Genomic DNA, 23,358 nt, shown 5'->3' on the forward strand with positions numbered 1-23,358 from the left:
ATATTTCGACTTTTAATTAAGATTAAAAATAATTTAATATTTTTTTTATAATTATAAACAAATATTGATTTCATTGTCAGTATAAGTAGGTAGTTATTAATTTGTTTCATTATTCACTTATTTATGTTAGAATTTATATTAGTCAATAATGGCTTTTATTTATTGATTGATTTTTTCCATATAAGTAGGTGATTAAAGTATTATATTGTCAGCACCACATTACAGCGCCACGCACAATATAGACCATAGAATAAATAAAATCGCTGTCTACAAATAATCGAGTATAATAATTTATTAAATATTTTGTATCGTAATTAATGTTAGTCTATTTGGATCATTAGCTTAGTGCGTGTCAGTATTTTAATAAATATCTTTGTGTTAAAATAAAAAAAAAAAACTTATATGTAAAGCCTAGATCGAGAGACAGAGAAATATGTGTAAGGTTCCATTTTATAAAAAAATAATTCGATTGGTAAGAAATAAGTCTTTATTCAATTACAAAATTCTTAATGTTGTCTAATAATGTCTAAAGCCTCCTAACCCCGTTTTAAGATTATCTCCTTAAGATAACAAAAGCGATTGAAGATGAAGAAAATATATTTTATAAATAGTAACATTTTACAACTTCAATAAATTTTATTCATAATATTAGAATTTTAAAGATTTCTAATTGTCGAGAAAAGGTATAAGATAACTCTAAAATAATAGAGCAGTAAAGCGCTTAAACATTAATTGTTTCAAAGACAATAAGTAACTATAGTCGTAATTTTTATGATCCCTTTTAGGGTACTAGACAATGAAAGTAGATAGGAAATTACCTGAAGGCTATAAAACATTATTTTATAAATGCAAATTTCTTGGTAGCTTAATCCACTGTAAAACAAAATTTTATTCAATATTAAACAAAAGAAGATAACAGAAAGGAGCCGAAACTACAGCCAGTTTAGGTACCTGATTATGAAACAATGGGAGTCGTGTGATGGTTAAGAAACAGCCCCTCGACTCGAGTTGCAAATTTTCGTCAGTCTTGAGTCAGACGTTGACGTTGACGTTGTGATATTGTAAAGTGACCACCTAATTGGCAATATCAGTGAGTATATATATTGATTTATGTAGTGTTTAATCTCGAAAATAGCTAAGGAGACCCTTAACTATTTTCATATATTATTTTATTTTTTACTTTCATATGTATTTAGGTCAGATCTAAAATGTTTGGATACATTAAAATTAATAACTGTTTTTGCTTAATCAAAATGCCGTAGTGGATTTTGAGAAGACAAATGTAAAAAAATCCAAAACTCATTTAATATAAAAAACTGTTGCCAATTTTCTATAAAAACATGATAAACCTATATTGATTCGATTTTAAGGTTCCGTTGTCCTTTCCGTAGAAAACCTTTTCGCCTCGCAAGTTTTATATATACTCATGCGAGATGATTTAATATTCATTTATATAATTTGTATTTATTATGAAACGAACAAATATTTAATTTTTATTGTTTATTAGTGATTTACTAGATGATGAAAAGATTTAATTCACTATTTTTAAATATAGAAATGTGTCCAGGGAGAAAAAAAGTGGTATGCAATGAGACCTCATTATTTTTAATTTTATTTTGCAAATGATTTAAAAAATAGACTTTAAAATTTAATGGGAACTCTAGATGAAGACTCTCCGGCATTCCAATTACCCACATAACATAAAATAATCATGACCTTATAGGCTAGGCCACCCGCTTAAATTTAGTTGTTTAATTAATAAATGTTTGCGTTCAAATTTATTGTTAGTAGATTTAATAAAAATATTGTATTAAACATGTATTTTTTCAGACAAAATATAATTACTAAATAATGAAATTTGTATAATAAGGGTTAACAAACATTTCAAAAAATGATTTCATTTAACTTTATTTGGAATTAATCGGTTATATTGCTTAGTACAACTTTAGTATAATACCTACTAGTTTAAAAAGATACAAGTAGAAACATTCGTTCTAGAAAAGAGCATCCAAAAGGATAAGGAAAATAAACAATAGGTTTATTGAGGTTGCCTTGTTATACAAAGTAATGCATAAAACATGTACCTTATATTTTATACCTGAAATGGACAATTTAAAATCACGGTACCTTGAATAACTGCTGACAATTGCTATCGGAATCTTATTTGAACTGTAACTACTAAACAAAATCGAATCGATAATTTTACTGTTTCTTAGTGAGCTTTTATTAAGAAATATTTATTTATTTTAAATTGCAATTCATTTCCCTTTACAAGATGTTCACCGATATCGAGGCGGCTGAAGCGCTGCTTGAGCTTCGCTACAACACACGTGGTAAGTGATAGCTTCTTTTATTATAGATAGATAACAAATCTGAATAAGGATTAATTTTAATTTATAACGTTTAAATTTTAACAGTCGAAACAATATCTATTGGCGTCGCAACGCAGGTAACGATAAAACTAAAATGGTTTCTTTTGAACTAAGGATACCTAAGTACCCGACATTTGTCTCCCAATAAATATCAAACAAAAGATTTCGTTACACATGAGACACTACGCAACCGATGCATTTCTCAAATGTTTTAGATCAATTAATAACTGAAGTAAAATATTATTAGAATATTATAACGATACTATTACTGACCGAACTATACTATATTTATAACTTATATACCTCCCTTGAATACACGGGCGAAAATTTGTAAAAAATAATTTAAAAATTTTCAAGCGAGCCACCTAGCTTAATTTAGGGGAATCATATAACTGTAAAAACGGTCATTATATATCTAAGCCTAAATTTATTTAACTGTGACCAGCCTTATAGTTATTAAGACTTATAAAATCTCGTATATTTTATGAATATAATAAATTGTAAGAAGATCGTGTATCGATATCGAGATCGCGTCGTAGTATACATTTTTGAAGCATTTATTTTTCGACAGAAGCAATCTCACATTAATCAATACGGTTTTTTTAATCTTTACTATATCCTCGTATATAAAATATATAAATGGAGTACCTATGTTTAATATATACCTACCGAGGTACTAATTAGTATTTGAGTTCTTCAAAAAGTTGTATAACTATTAAGTATGTATACCACATAAAATAATAATCGACAAATAACAGATGTGCTTAAATAATTAAAAAAACAATAATCTTCTGCGAAATCGTGAACAATATTATTTTGTCATGCATTGATTGTGTGTAAAAAGTGAGCTCGTCGGGAAAGAACGCGTAAACCTTAAGGCCCAAGATAATAGTTTTACTCAAATATATTCCATGTACAGACAGTGATCAGTTACATTTTATTATATATATATAGGTATAGGTATAGATATAGTAAAAGACTAAGTGTTCGAAATATACGATTAAATTAAATTAAAAAGTTTTTTGTTTTACCTTGAAAACTTTCAACGCTAGGCGAGTCAGCCAACTGACGATGATTGGTCGGCCGCCGAGTTACAGCACTGATTCAAACATTTACAATTATTTCAATAGGTTACGATTAAAAGTGGTATATTAGCTTTGGGTTACCTTCTCCTGTATATAACGTATTCCCTTTTGACAATAGAAAATCAAAAATAGGAAAGAAGCAATGCAATGCTGAATGTTCTATTAAGCCAGTCATAATAGGTTTACTCTTAGCCATTTAAGTCATAAATAACAAGATTTTCTTTTATTTCTCAGCCGCAAATCAGAGGAACGTTCAGAATCTTAAACTGACATTCGATCAAGGAACGCAGACCGATCCTGTTCTCGATTATCCTTCAAGTGTCAATTTAGAAGAACTGGAAACGGCATTAAAACGCTTGTACCAGCAGGTCCTAGTCTTGTTATCTAATGTTGAAATAAATGAAAGTCGATCAATAATGGATAGGACATCTGAAGATCGAGGACTAGATGAGAATGAAGAGATTTTAGCAGTAGAAGAACCGACCGTTGTTCTTCAAAATACGTCAAGTGTTGAGCTCGAAATGGATGAGATGGCTGGTGGCTTAAAAATACGTAGAGTATCAGCGCAGACTACTAACGCATGTTTGCCATTGTCAGTTAACAATGTTGATATGGTTTGTATGTTTATATATTATTCATGTGTATACATAAGTAGTTAAGTATATAAAATTTAATTACCTCTAAAGTTTGACGTAAACTTGACCTAATGATCCAAATCGACTTTAACATTAGCACAGAATATATAATGTATCTCTCTATTCCTTCACTGGCGTCCAATGGGTAAAAGTAATTTACTGAAAGAGACCAGGTACAGATCTAAAGTCTTTGTGCTTTCCGAGGCAAGGGTGTTAAAACTGCTAACTTCGGAAGTCCGAGCTGCTACTGACAATTTCTTTAAAAAAATCCAGCAACATTATTATTGGTCCATCCGGGATCTTTATATATGTGCTTCCACAACTTAAAGGCTGCAAACATATTTATATTACATAGGACTCATAATCAACTGAATTATAGAATTTCTATGGTCCTAATTTGATTTCAAAATTATTAAATAAAAACAAATTGCATTAGACTAAAGTTATTTTTTATTATGAATTACGATACAAAATATTTAATAAATTATTATATTCGATTATTTTAAAGACAGCAATTATATTTATTCTATGGTCTATTTTGTATGTGGCGCTGTAATGAGGTGCTGACTATATAATACCTTAATCACCTGTTTATAGGGAAAAGATCAATCAATAAATAAAAGCCATTATTGATTAATATAAATTCTAACATAAATAAGTGAATAATGAAAAAAGTTAACAACTACCTACTTATACTGACAGTGAAATCAATATAATTATTAAAGTATTTTTAATTCGTAGGTTTCAATTGGAAACGGCAATGTCACCGTGCCTGCCAGACTAATGACAGAAATCGATTGGACTTCCCACACCTCAGCGACGAGACGATTGTTGCTAGCCGTCTTTCCTAGAAGGTAATTACTAATTCCGGTTAACATTTAAACAGAAATTAATCAAATGCATTATTTCTTACATTGTCCTTGTATTATGCTCCGTTTTAATTATTTTTAGTGAAATTAAAATATATTTAAAAAAATATATAGATTAATTAATAACGTATAAATAACCGAGATTAATATTTGAAAGCATTTTCCATTTAGATTAAGCCTAATAAAATATGGTACGTAAACGAATTGCCTCGGTGGTCAAGTTCGTTTAATCCGCTGCTGATCCCGACGTCCCAGGGTAGACAATGACTGACAAACTAGCAATGTACAGTTTTTTTAATCCGATCCTATACGGGGAAAAATATAACGATTTGAGACAATACTTAAGTCGATCGTCGATTTGCGATTACCTATCTACAGAATAAATAAATGTACCTTGAGATGTAAAAACATTATTCGAAACAGATTATACATTAATTTAAAAAATGTCCCTAATAAACGAAGTTGATACTTATACACGTTTAAATATTCAAGATGTAGGATACTATTAGAGTCACTTGCCTCAAACTGAAATCTGCGGCACCAAATGTTAAAATAAAGGACTATGTCTTAATACATTAAGTATCTTTGAAAATATTAATAAAAATGATTAAATTAAAAATAAACCTTTTTAGAATTCTAGCTACTCATTCCTTAACTGGAAAGCAGTCACCAGCGTTTGCGAATAAACCACCGAAAAAGCAATTGGATCCCAAATTAGTAGACGATATTGTCAACACCGTCGCTGAAAGGTGCAATGTTTCTAAAAGGATTGTTAGGTTGGTATTCATATTTTAATCCCGTAACTTTTGTACCCTTAAACTTTTTAATGTTTAGATATTTTATTAAGAAAATAAAATATATTTGTATTATACCATCTAACAAAAAATCAGATAACATAAAACTAATTATTAAAAGTAATTAAGCAAATGACAAAATATGTTTTTGTAGTCCGGAGACTAAGTGTTAATAAAATTACAGGAACTCCATTACGACGAAATGTTCGGACGAAGCAAAGTTATATAGAAATCGTCAACGGTTTAGAAAAAAGCGCGAACAACAAAACCGAGAGAACGTCCCGCCATCTTCTGCTACATCGGACGAATCCACCACTGTTTGAGATTAAGGAGACAAAGATCTAAAATCAATTTTTACCATTTATTCAATTATATATTATTCAATTGAAAATATGTAATTACTATTAAATAAAATATATTTTATAGCTTTTTTTTTGACCAAATAATGAATCAAGTATTTCTTAATAAAATCTAAGAAACACAAGAAACAGTAATTGACTATCTACAAACTATATCGATTACTGTTTATCGATTCGATTTTGTTTAGGTTATAGTTAAAATAAGCTTCCGATAGCAATTGTCAGCAGCTATTCAAAATACCATTCTTTTCAATTGTCCTTTCCAGGCATAAAATATAAGGTTTTCGGCTAAACTCTTAATATTTCTATCTGTATCTTTTTAATCTAGTAAGTATATTAAAGTTGTACTAAATAATATAACTGATTGAGTCCAAATATACAAATTTCATTATTTAGTAATAATATTTTGTCTGAAAAAATACATGTTTAATATAATATTTTCATAAAATCAATTAAGAAATTTGAACGTAAACATTTTTTATTAAAAAAAAAATATTTAAGCGGGCGGCATAGCTGATACATTCATTATTTTATGTTATGTATTATATGTATGATTAGTTTATGTTATGTAGGTACGATAACCCACATAACATAATTTAGGAGAGAATACTGTAAGTCTGTTCAGCTAGAGTTCCCATTACATTTTAATCTATTTTTCAAATAATTTGCAAAAAAAATTAATACCGTACCGTAACCGTAACAGCCTGTGAATGTCCCACTGCTGGGCTAAAGGCCTCCTCTCCTCTTTTTGATGAGAAGGTTTGGAGCTTATTCCACCACGCTGCTCCAATGCGGGTTGGTAGAATTCACATGTGGCAGAATTTCAGTGAAATTAGACACATGCAGGTTTCCTCACGATGTTTTCCTTCACCGTAAAGCACGAGATGAATTATAATCACAAAGTAAGCACATGAAAATTCAGTGGTGCTTGCCCGGGTTTGAACCCACGATCATCGGTTAAGATTCACGCGTTCTTACCACTGGGCCATCTCGGCTTTTTTTTTTTTTTTTTAAATAATGGGGTCTCATTACTTACCACTCTTTTTTAATCCCTGTACATATTTCTATATTTAAAAATAGTGAATTAAATCTTTTCACGGTCTAGTAAATCACTAATATAACATCTAATTTAAATAAATTTGTTTGCTTTATAATAAATACAAATTATATAAATAAATATATAGTCATCTCGCATGAGTACATATAAAATTTGCGAGGCGAAAAGGTTTTCTACGGAAAGGATAACGGAACTTTGAAATCGAATCAATATAGGTGTAGCAGTACGCATAGCAACAAGAATACACACGCCACGCATGCCTCATTATACAACGTCATCGTTTGAAACAATGAATAGTTCTGAAAAGAACTGTTTATTTGAAACAAGAAGCAGCATGCAATGACGTAGTATGACGTAATGTCAAGCTCTTAAAAGAGCTATTTTATATTCATATAATAATCTTCGCTTCAATTGGCTTCACTTCTTCAACGAAAACAACTCAACTTGCTGACTTCTTGAAACACGTCTTACTCCCGCGCTTAATTCCCCACTACCGACGATGCGCGGCTGATTTTACAAATAATCGTTTTACAGCGGCGTCGCGTTCAGTCAGTTCGAGCGGCGCAAACAGTTATTAATTTTATAATAAACCAAACATTTTAGGTCTGTCCTAAATACATATGAAAGTAAAAAATAAAATATAAAATAATATGAGGAAATAGTTGAGGATCTCCTTAGCTATTTTCAAGATGCTTAAATAAATAAATAATATTTTAAATAACATTAAACACTATATAAATAAATAAATTCTCACCGATATTGCCAATTTAGTGTCTCAGTTACTCTTGCAAGAATGTCACTTGAACCTAGATAGGTAATGTTATGTACATATATAGTTATATGGGCGCTGGACCGTGCTGCCATCTGGTTTCATTGTAAGTAATAAATTAAACCAAATTTTTATATATATTTGTAAAGCGCTATCTAATTCAGAACTTAAACAACACAGGAAATATTATTAACAACTTTTTGCTATAAAGTGAGTAAAAAGTGGAATAATAAATTATAATTCATAATTTAAAGAACTTTCTCATTAAAATAATTTTGGTATGATTAATGAATTAAGCAAGTCACTAACATTTTGTACTTACGGTGTTAACACTATGATTTCCTTACAGATTATTATAAGTAACGAATTAAATTAAATAAGATTTAATAGATATTTTGGGTATGTTTTATGATTATCTAATATTGTTTTAATAATTTTGAAATGTAAATATGATTTATTTTTGTCACGACTGTGTAAACTCGATATTTCCGGTGCATGTTTTTATTATAGTAAGTAATAAATAATTAAGCTAATTGAAATATATTTCGACTTTTAATTAAGATTAAAAATAATTTAATATTGTTTTTATAATTATAAAACGTTAATATTAATTATATTTGTAATAAAGTACATATGGTATTTTTATTGCTAAAAATAAACATGTCGTAATTTAGTTATTTAAAAAGTAAGGATTTGCTGGCGGCTGGCATTCTTTTGACGATTGTTGTACTGAGTAGTTGATCAAAAATATAATTAAGTTCATATTTCAGTGCGTGATTTCGATCGCATCGTTTATCAAATAATGTCAAACGAAACGGATCTGTTTATATCAGTTCTGTTAACAAGTGTGGCTTATAATAACTACTCCCAATGATATTTATCTTCGTGATTTATTTACCTATACGTTATTATGTCTATAATTCATTATTAATAATTTCGTTAATCATCATATTATAAAATTACGATGTAAACAATAATTTAACTTTATTAGTTCGTAAACTGACTTCTGATTATTTTTTGTATAAAGTGGGTAGGACGCACGAAATAAGCTCAATCATTTTAAATAATTCCTGGCACAACGTTACGCTGTCTGAATATTATAAATTGAGTGTATTAATTATTGGACTGTTTTTCATTAACTCATTTAACCCACATAAAACACACAAGTGTTAACAGTTCCTCGGTCATGTTTAAACGTATAGTTATTTATTATTATTATTTATTTATTAAGGTTTACCAACAGTTGTTTTCACTGAATATAACACATAATACATTTTAAAATATATATATACATAGAATAGCGCAACAACTAATTATAGGTAAACACCGCTTGTAATACTTACATTACATAAAAAGAAATAAGTAGCTACAGCAAATTCATTTAACACTAATCATAGATAAACGAAAATTTAATTACGATACACGAAAAAAAAAAATGAATAACAAGAATATGTATATCTGAAAGTGTCTTATAAAAGTAGTTATTTTACTAATCAAAGTAAGATAAGCCAGTACAAGTTGATTTCAATCATAATGTAGATCGATTTGATCACTGCAAGTATTTATCACTTTACATAATCTCGAACAGGAAGAGTTGGCACCTAACGCAGTCTTTCTAAGAGGTGGACAGAGTGGTGTGATCGAGCTGCGAGGGAGCCTAGTACCATACCAGCACCATAGTATGAGCCTATTGATGTCGCTTTGTAAACGTATAGATCTTCATTTGACTTAATTACACTGACAAACTTTAAATCATCAGCAAACATAAAACGTCAGAGAAAAGAAAACAGTTTGGAAAATCATTAATAAAGTAATTGAACAACACTGGTCCCAAATGGGAACCTTGAGGAACACCTGACGATATTTTTTGTATATTCGATTCATAACCATTCATTACCACAAAGAATTGTCTGTCTTGTAGATATGAACTCAATCGCTTTAGGAAACAACCAGAAATACCGTAAGCACGTAGTTTGGAAATTAAAATATTGTGTGGAACTTTATCAAAGGCCTTGCTGAAGTCGGTGTTTATTACATTAGCTTGATGGCCCGAGTATTGCACCAATTAATAATTCTGTAAATGGAACCAGATTTGAATCGGTGGATCGGAAATCAACAAATCCGTGCTGATGATCGCTTAAATATAATTTGAGGTGCTTATAGATGTAAGGACAAATTAATGATTCGAATATTTTTGCGAATTTTGATAAAATTGAGATTGGTCTGTAGTTGAATATAGATTCTTTGTCGTCTGATTTATAAATAGGAACCACCTTTGCAACTTTCCACACTGATGGAAAAACCCCAGACACTAAAGACTTATTATAAATTATTGACAGTGGGTGAACTAATTCAGAGGAGCATGCAACGATAAACATCGGTGGAATTCCATCAGGAACGGCACCCTTATTGATACCTACACTTTTTAGTTTTTTAAGTATAGTATCTTCGTCTAAAACAGGCTGATTTAAACATATACTATAAACTATAATTTTCTAATAATTTAAGATAGTTTGAATTGAATAGAATATAATAATAGACAGAGGAAAAGTAATTTGAAAATAGCTTACAAATTTCTGTAGCATCTGAAGTGGTAGTTTTTCCATATCTTCTAAAGATTTTATTTAATTATTATAGCATACGGTGGCTAGTCTATCACATTTTTTACTAATATATTTTAAATCTACTTCATCTAACGGGTTTTCATATTTTCTGTAACGTATTCTTATCCTATATTTCACTTTTATTATTTTAATAAATCTGTAGTTAAGCCAGACAGTATATGTGTTACTCTTAGGCACACGAAATGGTATAAATTCTTTGATGACTGCGTTCAGTGTATCATAAAAGATCCGTAACATCCCATTCACATCAAACTGTCCCCTAAATATAGCATCCCAGTCTATGTTTTTAATTTTTCACAAATTGATAGATAATCTCCCTTCTGAAAAATTGGTCTTGCTTTAATGTTTTCATACGGAAGCCTTGTTACAATTTTCAAGGGAATTACAATATCAAGAGGTGGATACTGTTGGTCAACATTACTTAAGGGGGTTAACAGATTGCCTGATATAACATAAAGAATTCGTCGAGAGGATAAGATCTAGTATCCGATCAGCAGTGTTCTTCACAAAATTAAACTGATTGAGTCCATTGATATGAATAAAATCTAACAAAATTTCACTTGTACTGGTACAATATTATTGCTTGAACTCTCTGCTAATTGCCAATCAATGTTACTTAAATTAAAATCTCCCACAATACTCACAAGAGAGTCTGTCGATTGCTCAAAAACTGTATTGCAGTGATCCAGAAAGCATTAGTGTAGAACGGCGCACTGGCGGAGGGAGATACATTGCACAGAAAGCTGCATGACAAGCAGAACGTAATCCAGGAATATCCATGACCACTCAGAGATCCTCACAACTACTTTCCCAGGCTTTAACTCGTTTTGATTTAATGGTTTTCTTAATAGCAATTAAAACTCCCCCTTCCTCTTTACACTGCAAACTAGAAGTATCTCTGTCCCTCCTATAAACCAAGTAACGGTTGTCAAACAGTTCACTGCAGAGTACAGAATTATTGAGCAAGGTCTTTGTGAGAATTATAGCGTCATTGTTGGAGCGCCTGATTATTATTTAAAGCAATGACGTAAACCTGTGTACCGACAACTTAATTTTACTTATAGTTACCGCTCACCGTCACCGTTTGATGATGATTTTTATTGTTTATTAGTGCTTTACTAGACCGTGAAAAGATTTAATTCACTATTTTCAAATATAGAAGTATGTACAGGGATAAAAAAGTGGTATGCAATGAGACCTCATTATTTTTAATTTTATTTTGCAAATGATTTAAAAATAGACTAAAAATTAATGGGAAGTCAAGGTGTAGTCTCTCCGGCATTACAGTTACCCACATAACATAAAATAATCATGACCTTATAGGCTAGGCCTCCCGCTTAAATTTATTTCTTTAATTAATAAAGGTTTGCGTTCAAATTTATTGTTAATAGATTTAATGAAAATATTATATTAAACATGTATATTTTCAGACAAAATATAATTAATAAATAATGAAATTTGTATAATAAGGGTTAAACAAACATTTCAGAAAATGATTTTATTTAACTGTATTTGGACTTAATCGGTTATATTGCTTAGTACAACGTTAGTATAATACTAGTTTAAAAAGATACAGGTAAAAACATTGGTTCTAGAAAAGAGCATCCAATAGGATAAGGAAATAAACAATAGGTTTATTGAGGTTTCCTTGTTTTTTTTTTTTTTTTATAGAATAGGAAGGCGGACGAGCATATGGGCCACCTGATGGTAAGTGGTCACTAAGGGTCCGTTCACACAGACCGGCTCGGAGAGGAGAGCAGATTTTTATCACGTTGGAAACAGTGTTTTGAGTGATTGTAGTAAAGTTTATTTTTGCATTTGCACCTTTTTTGTCATTAAAAATGCCTGAACGCGCTTCGTGTGAAGTAATAAAAGGAGCCGACCGGCTCCGCTTGCGTGCTCTTTCTCGCTCGCACCCGCTTTCAGATCTCTTCCAGCCGGTCGATGTGAAATAGTTGGCGGCTCCGCTCCGGCCAATTCCAAGCGTATACGACCCGGTCTGTGTGTACAGTTTCTTAGTGAGCTTTTACTAAGAAATATTTATTTATTTTAAATTGCAATTTATTTCCCTATACACAACCCCCATCAAGCTGCACAACAACCCCCATCAAGGTAATTACGAAAATATTTGTAAGTGATAGCTTCTTATTATAGATAGATAACAAATCTGAATAAGGATTAATTTTAATTTATAACGTTTAAATTTTAACAGTCGAAACAAGATCTATTGGCGTCGCCACGCAGGTAACGATATAACTAAAATGGTTTCTTTTGAACTAAGGATACCTAAGTACCCGACATTTGTCTCCCAATAAATATCAAACAAAAGATTTCGTTACACATGAGACAGTACGCAACCGATGCATTTCTCAAATGTTTTAGATCAAATAATAACTGAAGTAAAATATTATTAGAATATTATAACGATACTATTACTGACTGAACTATACTATATTTATAACTTATATACCTCCCTTGAATACACGGGCGAAAATTTGTAAAAAATAATTTAAAAATTTTCAAGCGAGCCACCTAGCTTAATTTAGGTGAATCATATAACTATAAAAACGGTCATTATATATCTAAGCCTAAATTTATTTAACTGCGACCAGCCTTATAGTTATTAAGATTTATAAAATCTCGTATATTTTATGAATATAATAAATTGTAAGAAGATCGTATATCGATATCGAGATCGCGTCGTAGTATACATTTTTGAAGCATTTATTTTTCGACAGAAGCAATCTCACATTAATCAATACGGTTTTTTTAATCTTTACTATATCCTCATATATAAAATATATAAATAGAGTACCTCTGTTTAATATATACCTACCGAGGTACTAGTTAGTATTTATTTATTTATTTAACACTTTTTGCACAACATATACATTAGATGAGAGAAGTAGGAAACAATCAAAGAAAAAGAAAATAAAAAAATGGTGCGCAAAGGCAGTCTTATCGCTTATAGCGATCTCTAACAGACAAACTTTGGTGAAAGAATTTTTGTAAGAGAACAGGTAAGTGCATTTACATATAAAAAGGAGATACTAAATATTACGGGCTTAGCCCGCGGAGGCCGTATTCCATAGGATAAATAAATTAAGTCATGGTTAGAAAAGGCTTCAGCGGGAAGCTGACCATGCGCATCAACATGACTAGGCGAGGAAACAACCATTAAGTCCAACAGCGATGGCAAACAATTCGGAAAAAAATGAGTTGCGTTCGTATGAAGTACATTAAGGTTACAGCTATTAATTATATTTTTAAAACGTTTGGCGCGTTGATCATCTTTAATTAAACAAGTATTGAAATCTCCCATAATTATTGCGTGATCAACAGACGCACTAAATTGTTCCAACAAATTTTCAAAATTATCAAAATAATTAATAGTAAGGGACGGACTATAAAAAACGCCCAGTAGTAGTTTGAGATGGTCGAATAAGACTTCAATAAAAATATATTCAGATGACTCGCAGTATTGTGTAGGAGATTTATTTAAAATAGTAAAGGGGATATGACTACAGAGATATATTGCCACTCCACCACCACCTTTACCGGTACGATCATTCCGGATCAGATGAAAGCCAGGCAAACAGTAAGAAGTTGAAGGTAAGCAGGGTTTCAGGAAAGATTCGGATATAAGGACGGCATGAATATTTTTACTATCGAAGGAAGACAGCAAATCGGGGTAATGAGAAGGTATACTCTGTGCATTTATATACACTACATTAAAGTTTCTAGTGAAACCGGAGAAAGTTGAATCTAAAAGAGAGTTTAGTGGAAGAGAAGCACTATGAAAACTATCTTAGTGACGTACTAAGATACTCACTATTGTCTTTCGAGTCGCTTAAACTGAGAGTGTTTGAAATCATGCTGGTTATATTAACAACCAACTATTATATGTATGTATAAAATACTAAAAATAATAATAATTAAAAAATAAATATATATAAAAATGGATAAAAAGTTAAAATATATATGAATAAAAAAAAAAAAAAAAAACAAAATATATATTAGTAGGTTTAGCAATTGAGTCTACAGAACTGGTACTGGGAATAGCAGCAGGAATAGTAGCCAAAGTAATATCATTTTGTGTGCATTTAATTGAATTAAGTTCAGCTGTTGTGACAAGACGATGGCGCTTACCGTCTGACCCAGTAACAATAACGGCACCATCCTTCGTCCAGCATTTAGATATTCCAAACTTCCGTCTCGCAGCCATAAACAGTTCATGTCTCTCCTTAGTAAGGAATTCCGAAAGAGTCACACCTGTATTTTTGGAGATGTTTTCGAGTACCAGATTTTATTACAAAGCAACGCATCATGGAATTTGACAAGAATAGCTCGAGGCTTATCTCGCGTGGATTGACCCAATCGCTGGCATCGGCTGAGCTTATCCATGGTAAGCTCAGGCAACTTGAGATGATCTGATAAAACCCTCGACACCACAGTTGGTACATTCTCCTTTACTTCTTCAGGAATTCCATGCAAGAGCATCTTCCTTCTACTAACTAACTCCATTTGGATGTATTGCTTTGACAGGAGTTCAACTTGCTTCTGAAGGCTCTCCAACGCAGTTAAAACAAAGACTCTAAATGTATTAAACTGAGCCGCTATGTTGGTGGTTGGACTTGATGCTGGGATAGAACTCTGAAGAGTCTTTTGAAATTCAGCCATCCGTGAGTTGAAGTGTTCAGTCAGTTCTTGAATTGAGTGCTTGATGGACTTCATAGTGCAAGTATTTTTTTTTTTTTAAATATTTCAATGTTTCTGTTTCTGGGGGATTAAATCCGTGTTATGGAGATTTAGCTGGCAGGTAGGGAGAACAATTAGAACATTTGTATTAGTGTAATTATTGATCTTCCAATTTATTTAATAAAAATTAACAAGAGCTCTTATAAAACCGTGTTATCTTTTATTTGACACCTACCCAAAACCTATTTGAGTTCTTCAAAAAGTTGTATAAGTAGTAAGTATGTATACCACATACAAATACATCGACAAATAACAGATGTGCTCAAATAATTATAAAAACAATAATCTTCTGCGAAATCGTTAACAATATTATTTTGTCATGCATTGATTGTGTGTAAAAAGTTAGCTCGTCGGGAAAGAACGCTAGACCTTAAGGCCCACGATAATAGTTTTACTCAAATATCTTCCATGTACAGACAGTGATCAGTTACATTTTATTATATATATATAGGTATAGATTATATGATTTTCAACTACCGACATGCTCATACATACATATATATATATATATATATATATATATATATATATATATATATATATATATATTATATCTCATATAATTATGTACATTTTCAGATAACAAACGGGTCCAAACGGGTCCAAACGGGTGAAACGGGTCCAATGGTGAGTGTAAGATTAATCATTTTTCACAGATAATAATTATTTATACAGGTATTTATTATTCCTCCGTCAATTTGTATTTATTTACAGCAATGATAAAACTATTTGCTCCTACGAATTATTCTCTCTTTAGGCACAAGCCAAGATTGTAGACACTACAGACGGCGGCCATATATTTGGCACGTTCGTTTGTTTAACTTATATTGTTTGAAGAAAAAACATTTTACATAATTTCATATAGATATAATAGATCAAACGAAACTTAGCTTTTATAAAAATACTATCTTACCTTACCTATATTTTACCTTTACGTCTTATAAATTTCGTTGTTTGACTGTCATTGATGTAATAGCCAAATATAGAACAAATATTTAGTTATATTTAAAGCATACATGTAAATGGTGAATCATCAGGCGATCGTCGATTTACGTTTACCTATTTACAGAATAAATAAATGTACCTTGAGATGTAAAAACATTACTCGGAACAGATTATACATTAATTTAAAAAATGTCCCTAATAAACGAAGTTGATTTATATACACGTTTAAATATTCAAGATGTAGGATACAATTAGTGTCACTTGCCTCAATTTGAAATCTATTCTGCGACACAAAATGTTAAAATAAAGGACTATGTTTTATACGTTAAGTATCTTTGGAAATCCCTACATACAGACATAGATACAGACACTAGTCTGCGGACCGTTGACTCAATCGAGTCAGCAGCAGGAAGAGGACGACTCTGGAGAGCCAGAAAACGGCCTAGAACTGGACCAGCTTCGTCCAGCGATGAAGATGAAGGCGAAGATACAAACCTGAAATCGTTGAAGTCGAATAGTTCAAAAACGACGTCGCGAGCAAAGAAGCGTGAAGCTGCAAGCCTAGAGGCGGAAAAAGAGCTTGAAGAGCGAACACGCTCTGCAAACGAGAACCGACAAGCTCTAGGTTTGCATACGGTGGAGGGTGACGATGCTCGAACTGCTGTTGCCCTAAATAAACAGGTTGTTGATGATGTCGATATCATACTTAAAGTAGCAACAAGGTCGAAAAACTTAAAGGGCACATTCCAACGTGCCCTAAAAGAAGCAGCGGCCTCTATCAAAGCTGCAGTAGAAGCTCTACACAGTAGGACGTCAACATCGGAGACATAAAAGCTACAGGTGGAAATCGGCCAACTTATGAGGCAAGTTAATGATCTTCGAGGGGAAAGTTATGAACTGCGGGAAGAAATCACGCGACTTAAACAGAGTTCTCCCGAATATCTTGCTTCTGCCGAGATCAATCGGAAAGCAAACGATTCAACAAACGGAGAAAGCACCAAAGAAGACGCTGACAGACGAATTCGTACGTTCGATAATGATTCAAGTGGGGACCATAATGGATGCGATCGAGATAGAATCCCTAAATGACAGGCTTCTACCGAGAAGACTCTACGGCCGCCACTAGCTGCGGACCGTGCAAACAACGTGAATAAGACGGGCACGAACACTTCTTCGCAAACAAAAGGCAGAACCGAGTGCCTGATGGCTAACCTTCTTTTTTGATGGTTAGCCATCAAAAAAGAAGAAAAAGAAGAAGTTGACAAAAAAGAAAACGACCCTTGCCGCTCAAGATGCAGCTGCAGCAAGAGCCATGCAACATGGAGAGTCTTCTGTACCATCTGAGGAACCGGAATCCACGAATCAAACTTGGGCCACGGTATTGAAGAAAGGCGCTAAAAAACAAGTAACAATAGCTACAGAGAAAAACGTGGAGAGCAAGAAACGAGTGAAACTTCGCACTCCAAAATCTTCAGCGGTGGTCATAACGCTGCAACCGGGAGCAGAGGACAGAGGTATAACCTACGCAACAACACTAACCGAGCTCGAATTCTTGAGGTGCCGAGCATAGCCAGTGCCGAGCAGGCAGATGCCTTGGCCAAAAAGCTAAGGGAACACCTGAATGAGGGTAATGTCCGGATAACTACACCGACAAAGTGTGCTGATATCTCCATTTCAGAGGTAGCAGTAGCAGTAGCTCAGGCTGGGAATTGCCCAGTGGAAACCATAAAAAACCTGGTGTAATCCGGGTTATGCCAACTGGGCTAGGATCTGTATAGGTTCGATGCCCTATAAAAGCAGCGAAAACGATCGTCAATTCTGGTCGGCTACAAGTTGGATGGGTATCGGCTAAGGTCAAACTCCTAGAACCCAAGCAATTCCGTTATAGGGCACAAAGGGGCGAAATGCACAGCACAGGTTGACCGCAGTCAGTCACGCATCGGGGTGCAAAGCTTGCAATGCATCTGTTTCTGATAAGAATAGGCCTAGGAACGCTGTTACCTTGAAGCCCTCACAGACGACATGTCAGGCAAGTGACGTCGTAGCCATGGAGGAAGACAATTAGCCATAAAACGACTATGAACCTTAAGGTGTTACAAGATAACATCAACCACTGTGCCCGAGCGCAAGATCTACTCGTACAGAGTATGCTCGAGTGGTCCACACATGTGGCCGACGGTTATAATTGGGTTGGGGATGCAAATAATACGGTAGCCCTGGTCCTACAGAACCCTGGTGCCCTTCATTTTGGCAGTGTTCAAAGGTTGTGGATGGATTGCGGCATACGTCGGGAAAGTTCTAGTCATCGGGACATACTTTTCTCCGAACAAAACCGTGGCAGAATTTGAACAATTTCTGAATGGGGTCGAGGCCGTGTTCAGTCACACCAACCACATTTCCGTGGTTCTTGCGGGTGATCTGAACGCAAAATCAGTGATGTGGGGATGTCCAACTACTGACGCCCGTGGAAAACTCGTGGAAGAATGGTTGTCAGAAGTCGATCTTAGCATCAACACATGTGTGAGGCAACAAGGCGGGTCAATTGTTGATATCACATTCGCGAGTACCACTTTGATAAACCGCGTTCAGAACTGGAGGGTCGCTGAGGACATAGAAACCCTATCTGATCACCGGTATATTCTTTTCGAAATCACTGGAAGTCAAATAACAAAGAATGCGCAAGCTGGAAGACTGACCAAACTTCGATGGAGCTCGAAACGTCTGAACAAGGATGTATTGATCGAAGCCGCAATTGTTCAGACATGGATATTCAGTCCGATAGAGCAACCTGTCGATATTGATGAGATAGCTAGCTCACTGCGTAGCGCTATGGCTGACATCTGTGACGCTTCTATGCCTCGGGTCGAGGCAACTCCCTCCAGACAGCAAGTTTATTGGTGGTCGGACGAAATTGCCGCATTGCGTAAAACCTGCGTTAAAGCCCGACGGAGATACACAAGACATCGCAGACGACGGCGACGACAACAGTCTCAATTAGAAGCTGGAGAAGAACAATTCTATGCGGCCTACAAAGATGCAAAAAAGGCTCTAAAGCTTGCCATTCAAAGTGCGAAAGAGACTGCATACCATCACATGATAGACCTGGTCAATCGAGACCCATGGGGGCAGTCCATATCGATTGGTTCGAGGTAAGCTCCACCCTTGGGCGCCGCCGATAACACTCAGCCTGCAACCGCAAGTATTGAGAAGTGTTATCGAGGCATTATTCCCAGATAGAGCGGACTACTCCCCCACTTTTATGTCGACGCCTCACATAGAAGAAAATGTAGACACCTTGGTGCCTGGTTGGTTGATGGTCACTCAAGATGAGCTTGAAGCAGCTTTGTCAAGTCTGCGTTCCAAAAATGCAGCCCCTGGACCGGATGGGATCTCAGGCTGAATCTGGCTCAACGTCCTGATGTTAGAAGCATTTGCAACGAAGCTCAGGTGTATTTTTTCGTCCTACTTAGAGCAAGGCCGATTCCCGGTGACATGGAAGGAGGGTCACTTAGTCCTACTTCGTAAGGATGGACGGCCGGCCGATAGCCCATCTGCATATCGTCATCTTGAACATTTATTTATCAATTAAAAATATGTAATTACTTCTAAATAAAGTATATTTTATAGCTTTTTTTGACAAAATAATGAATCAAGTACAAATTTAAATGTCATGACCAAAAAACCGCGGTTAACTGACAATAATGAAGATAGAATAATGAGAAATGACAATAAATCATAATGGTGTCTTAGTTTTTTTTTGCTCAAAAATATAACAGCATCAAAATAACCCAATGGGAACATGTTAAGTTTAATCTAAGATCGAGGGTACATATTTGAACATTTGTAGTAGCAGGGTCAAGTAGGTATCTACCACTGAGTTTTCATGTTTAATTTATGTCTGTCGTTCGCGACTGTCAACCATGTACTTAGTTAATTAAATCAAAATCATATTAGAATTTTAATAAAGACGAGAGGATTAAAATAATTCGATTCATACAGAGTTTTCGTAATGTGTGTATATGTAATATAGTTTTTTTTAATGTTAACTATGAGACATTACTAAATAACTTCTATTTATAATTAATTTTAGAGTCCTCTTGGAGACTGTGATTGAACATTTGCAAAAGAACGCGATGTCTTTACAAACAGTAACATGAGAGCTCATAAAGAAGAGAAAGGAACTTTAAAACTAAGAAATTCGAATAAGTCAAATAACGAAATGGTATGGGTTTTGGCGCCTTAGTTTATTTTACATGGAATATATTTAATAATTAATATAAACATAATCATTTTAGGTTTTAATTGGAGACGGAAATGCATCAGTTCCAGCCAGACTTCTCGAGAACATGGACTAGACTTATACGAATGGCACTCGTAAACTTTTGACAGCTGCCTTTTCAAGAAAGTAGGTTTAAATGACATTCTTGGACATGTTCACCACTTCATGTCGATATTCATATTAACATGGCACAATATTCTTTTCAGGGTATTGGCGGCTCATTTAGCATCTCTGTTAGCGAACAGGAAAGCCTTCACCGGCTTTTCCTGACAAACCTGCTAAAAAGAAACTAGACGCAGCTCTAGTAAATGATATTGTTTAAACTGTGGTAGAAAATTATTCTGTACCAGAGAATGTAGTAAGGTAAAGTTTAACTAACTTTCATTAATGTAAAGATATATTGATTTTATATCAGTTTGTATTCATTTTTCTTATTTCTTGTGTTTAGAACCAGCATAACCACGGAATGTGCTGACGAAAGCAAAATGTTTAGAACCCGTGAACAAAATAAGAAGAAGATTTAATGAAAATATTATATTAAACATGTATTTTTTCAAAGAAAATATTAATACTAAATAATGAAATTTTTATAATAAGGGTTAACAAACATTTCAGAAAATGATTTTATTTAAATGTATTTGGACTTAATCGGTTATATTGCTTAGTACAACTTTAGTATAATACCTACTAGTTTAAAAAGATACAAGTAGAAACATTCGTTCTAGAAAAGAGCATCCAAAAGGATAAGGAAAATAAACAATAGGTTTATTGAGGTTGCCTTGTTATACAAAGTAATGCTTAGCGGCCGAGTTTAGCCGAAAACATGTACCTTATATTTTATACTAGGAATGAAAAGCACGGTACTTTGAATAACTGCTGACAATTGCCATCGAAAGCTTATTTGAACTTCTAAACAATAACGAATCGATAAACAGTTTTACAGTTTCTTAGTGAGCTTTTACTTAGAAGTATTTATTTATTTTAAATTGCAGTTAATTAAGCGTTAAAATGACTACGTTTTCAGATATCGACGCTGCGTAAGCTTTACTGGAGTTGCACATAAACCCCCACCGGAGTCATCATGATAATACTTGTAAGTGATAGCTTCTAATTGTATATAGATAACGAATCTAAATAAGGATTTATTTTAATTAATTACGTTTAAATTTTTACAGTCGAAACCAGATCTATTGGCGTCGAAACACAGGTAAAGATAAAACTAAAATGGTATGGTGGATAAACTTCTATTGAACTGAGGACACCCAAGTACCCGACGGTTGTCCTCCAATAAATATCAAACAAAAGATTTCATTATGCGTGACCACAGTATGCAACCGATGCATTTCTCAAATGTTTTAGATCTAATAATAACTGAAGTAAAATATTATTAGAGTATTATAACCACGATACTATTACTGGCTGTACTCTATTTATACCAAATATACCGCTTAAAATTTTTAAAATTATTTATTACAAGTTTTCGCCCGCGTATTCGGGGAGATATATTCGGAATAAATATTTATTTATTTGTAATAGCATACTTACAACATACATATAAAGCATTAAAAATAATTATTTTATTAAACAGGAATAGTAAATCTAATATGCATGTCAATTACAATAGCACTTCCAGATTCCATCTAATCTAATTTAAATTAAAAGTAACAAAAAATCATCTGTAACTATTAAAAATGTCAAAATTAAATAATAAATAATGTCATTGTTATTATAAAGAATCAATCGTCGAAATCATAATTAAAATTATTAAAAGTAATAATTAAAACGAATCATGCATTTTATAATAATTAAGTAACTTATTTCTGAAGATTAAGGTAGAGTCATAAAAAATGTCAATCTCGGTATTGATCTAACGATATTATTATATTTACTATACAACCGTACTAAGGGAGCTTGTTTACCAATATGAGACTTTACGCAAGGAGTATGAAATATTTTGTGTGTGTGAGTACTTCTGTGTGACTTAGACGGAACTGATATCAGTATTCTCTCAATTAAGTCTGAGTTGGTTACCTTATAGTTAATAATACTGTGTAGGAATTTAAGTTCTAACATTTCGCGCCTACTCCGAAGAGAAATCGTATAAATTTTGCCAAACGTTCTTTGGCAAAATTTATACGAAAAATCCTTTTCATGAAAAAGCAAGATGTTTCGTAATGGCTCGCTGAATACTCTCAATACGCTGAGATTGTACGCTATACAGTGGGTTCCATATAACACTAGCATACTCAAGACTAAGCTACGCACCAATGAATTGTACAAGAGTAATTTAGTTTTCCTTGAAAAGCCTTGAGTGTTCCGCTTGATAAAACCAAGATTTTGAGCCGCTTTAACAAATATGTTATCAACATGAGTTACAAAGGTTAGACGCCTGTCAATAGTGACTCCTAAGTCTTTAATTTGCGATAATTCTTGTAATATTTTATTTTCAATTGAGTAACTAGAAACAAGCGGTTTTTTCTTACAGGTAAATTTTATATGAAAACATTTGCCTACGTTAACAGTCATATTTTTGAGATGACAGCATGCAATAATATTGTTGAGGTCGTACAATACGACCGTATTTTACTGTTTTGTATATTTTGAGATCGTCTGCAAACACAAATGAACACATACAATACTTTATATTCTCAGTAATATCGTTTATAAAAACGAGAAACAAGAGGCGACCCAAATGTGAGCCATTAGAACCCCACTTTTAGCTAAATATATCTGAGATTCAAACCCAGTTACGGCAACTGTAAGAGATCTTTATGCCAAATATGACTGAAACCATCTAAGTAGAGTGGTTCCA

The 23,358-nt window shown here is 33.1% G+C and overlaps 1 protein-coding gene, 1 long non-coding RNA gene and 1 pseudogene across 2 annotated transcripts; 2 read left to right on the top strand and 1 right to left on the bottom strand.

Annotated features, from left to right (window-relative positions):
• Positions 1-2,275: 2,275 nt before the first annotated feature.
• Positions 2,276-12,812, top strand: LOC126772061 (uncharacterized). The gene is made up of 5 exons (XM_050492236.1): positions 2,276-2,333; positions 3,692-4,071; positions 4,834-4,946; positions 5,594-5,690; positions 12,777-12,812. The coding sequence occupies exons 1-5, from the start codon at positions 2,276-2,278 to the stop codon at positions 12,810-12,812; spliced, it is 684 nt and encodes a 227-aa protein (XP_050348193.1).
• Positions 12,813-14,435: 1,623 nt separating this feature from the next.
• Positions 14,436-15,298, bottom strand: LOC126772063 (uncharacterized; annotated as a pseudogene).
• Positions 15,299-20,369: 5,071 nt separating this feature from the next.
• Positions 20,370-21,638, top strand: LOC126772014 (uncharacterized). The gene is made up of 4 exons (XR_007669610.1): positions 20,370-20,489; positions 20,563-20,672; positions 20,753-20,909; positions 21,571-21,638. It is a non-coding gene; the product is annotated as an uncharacterized LOC126772014 (long non-coding RNA).
• The last annotated feature ends 1,720 nt before the right edge of the window (positions 21,639-23,358 follow it).

The sequence above is a fragment of the Nymphalis io genome, chromosome 11 (genome assembly GCF_905147045.1).
Source record: "Nymphalis io chromosome 11, ilAglIoxx1.1, whole genome shotgun sequence".
Lineage (NCBI taxonomy): Eukaryota > Metazoa > Arthropoda > Insecta > Lepidoptera > Nymphalidae > Nymphalis > Nymphalis io.

Excerpts from the sequence above, each read along its gene's own strand:
- LOC126772061 (XM_050492236.1), top strand. The coding sequence starts at position 2,276 with ATGTTCACCGATATCGAGGCGGCTGAAGCGCTGCTTGAGCTTCGCTAC. Across the intron at positions 4,072-4,833 it reads CAGTTAACAATGTTGATATG|GTTTCAATTGGAAACGGCAA; the intron begins GTTTGTATGTTT and ends TTTAATTCGTAG. Across the intron at positions 4,947-5,593 it reads CTAGCCGTCTTTCCTAGAAG|AATTCTAGCTACTCATTCCT; the intron begins GTAATTACTAAT and ends AAACCTTTTTAG.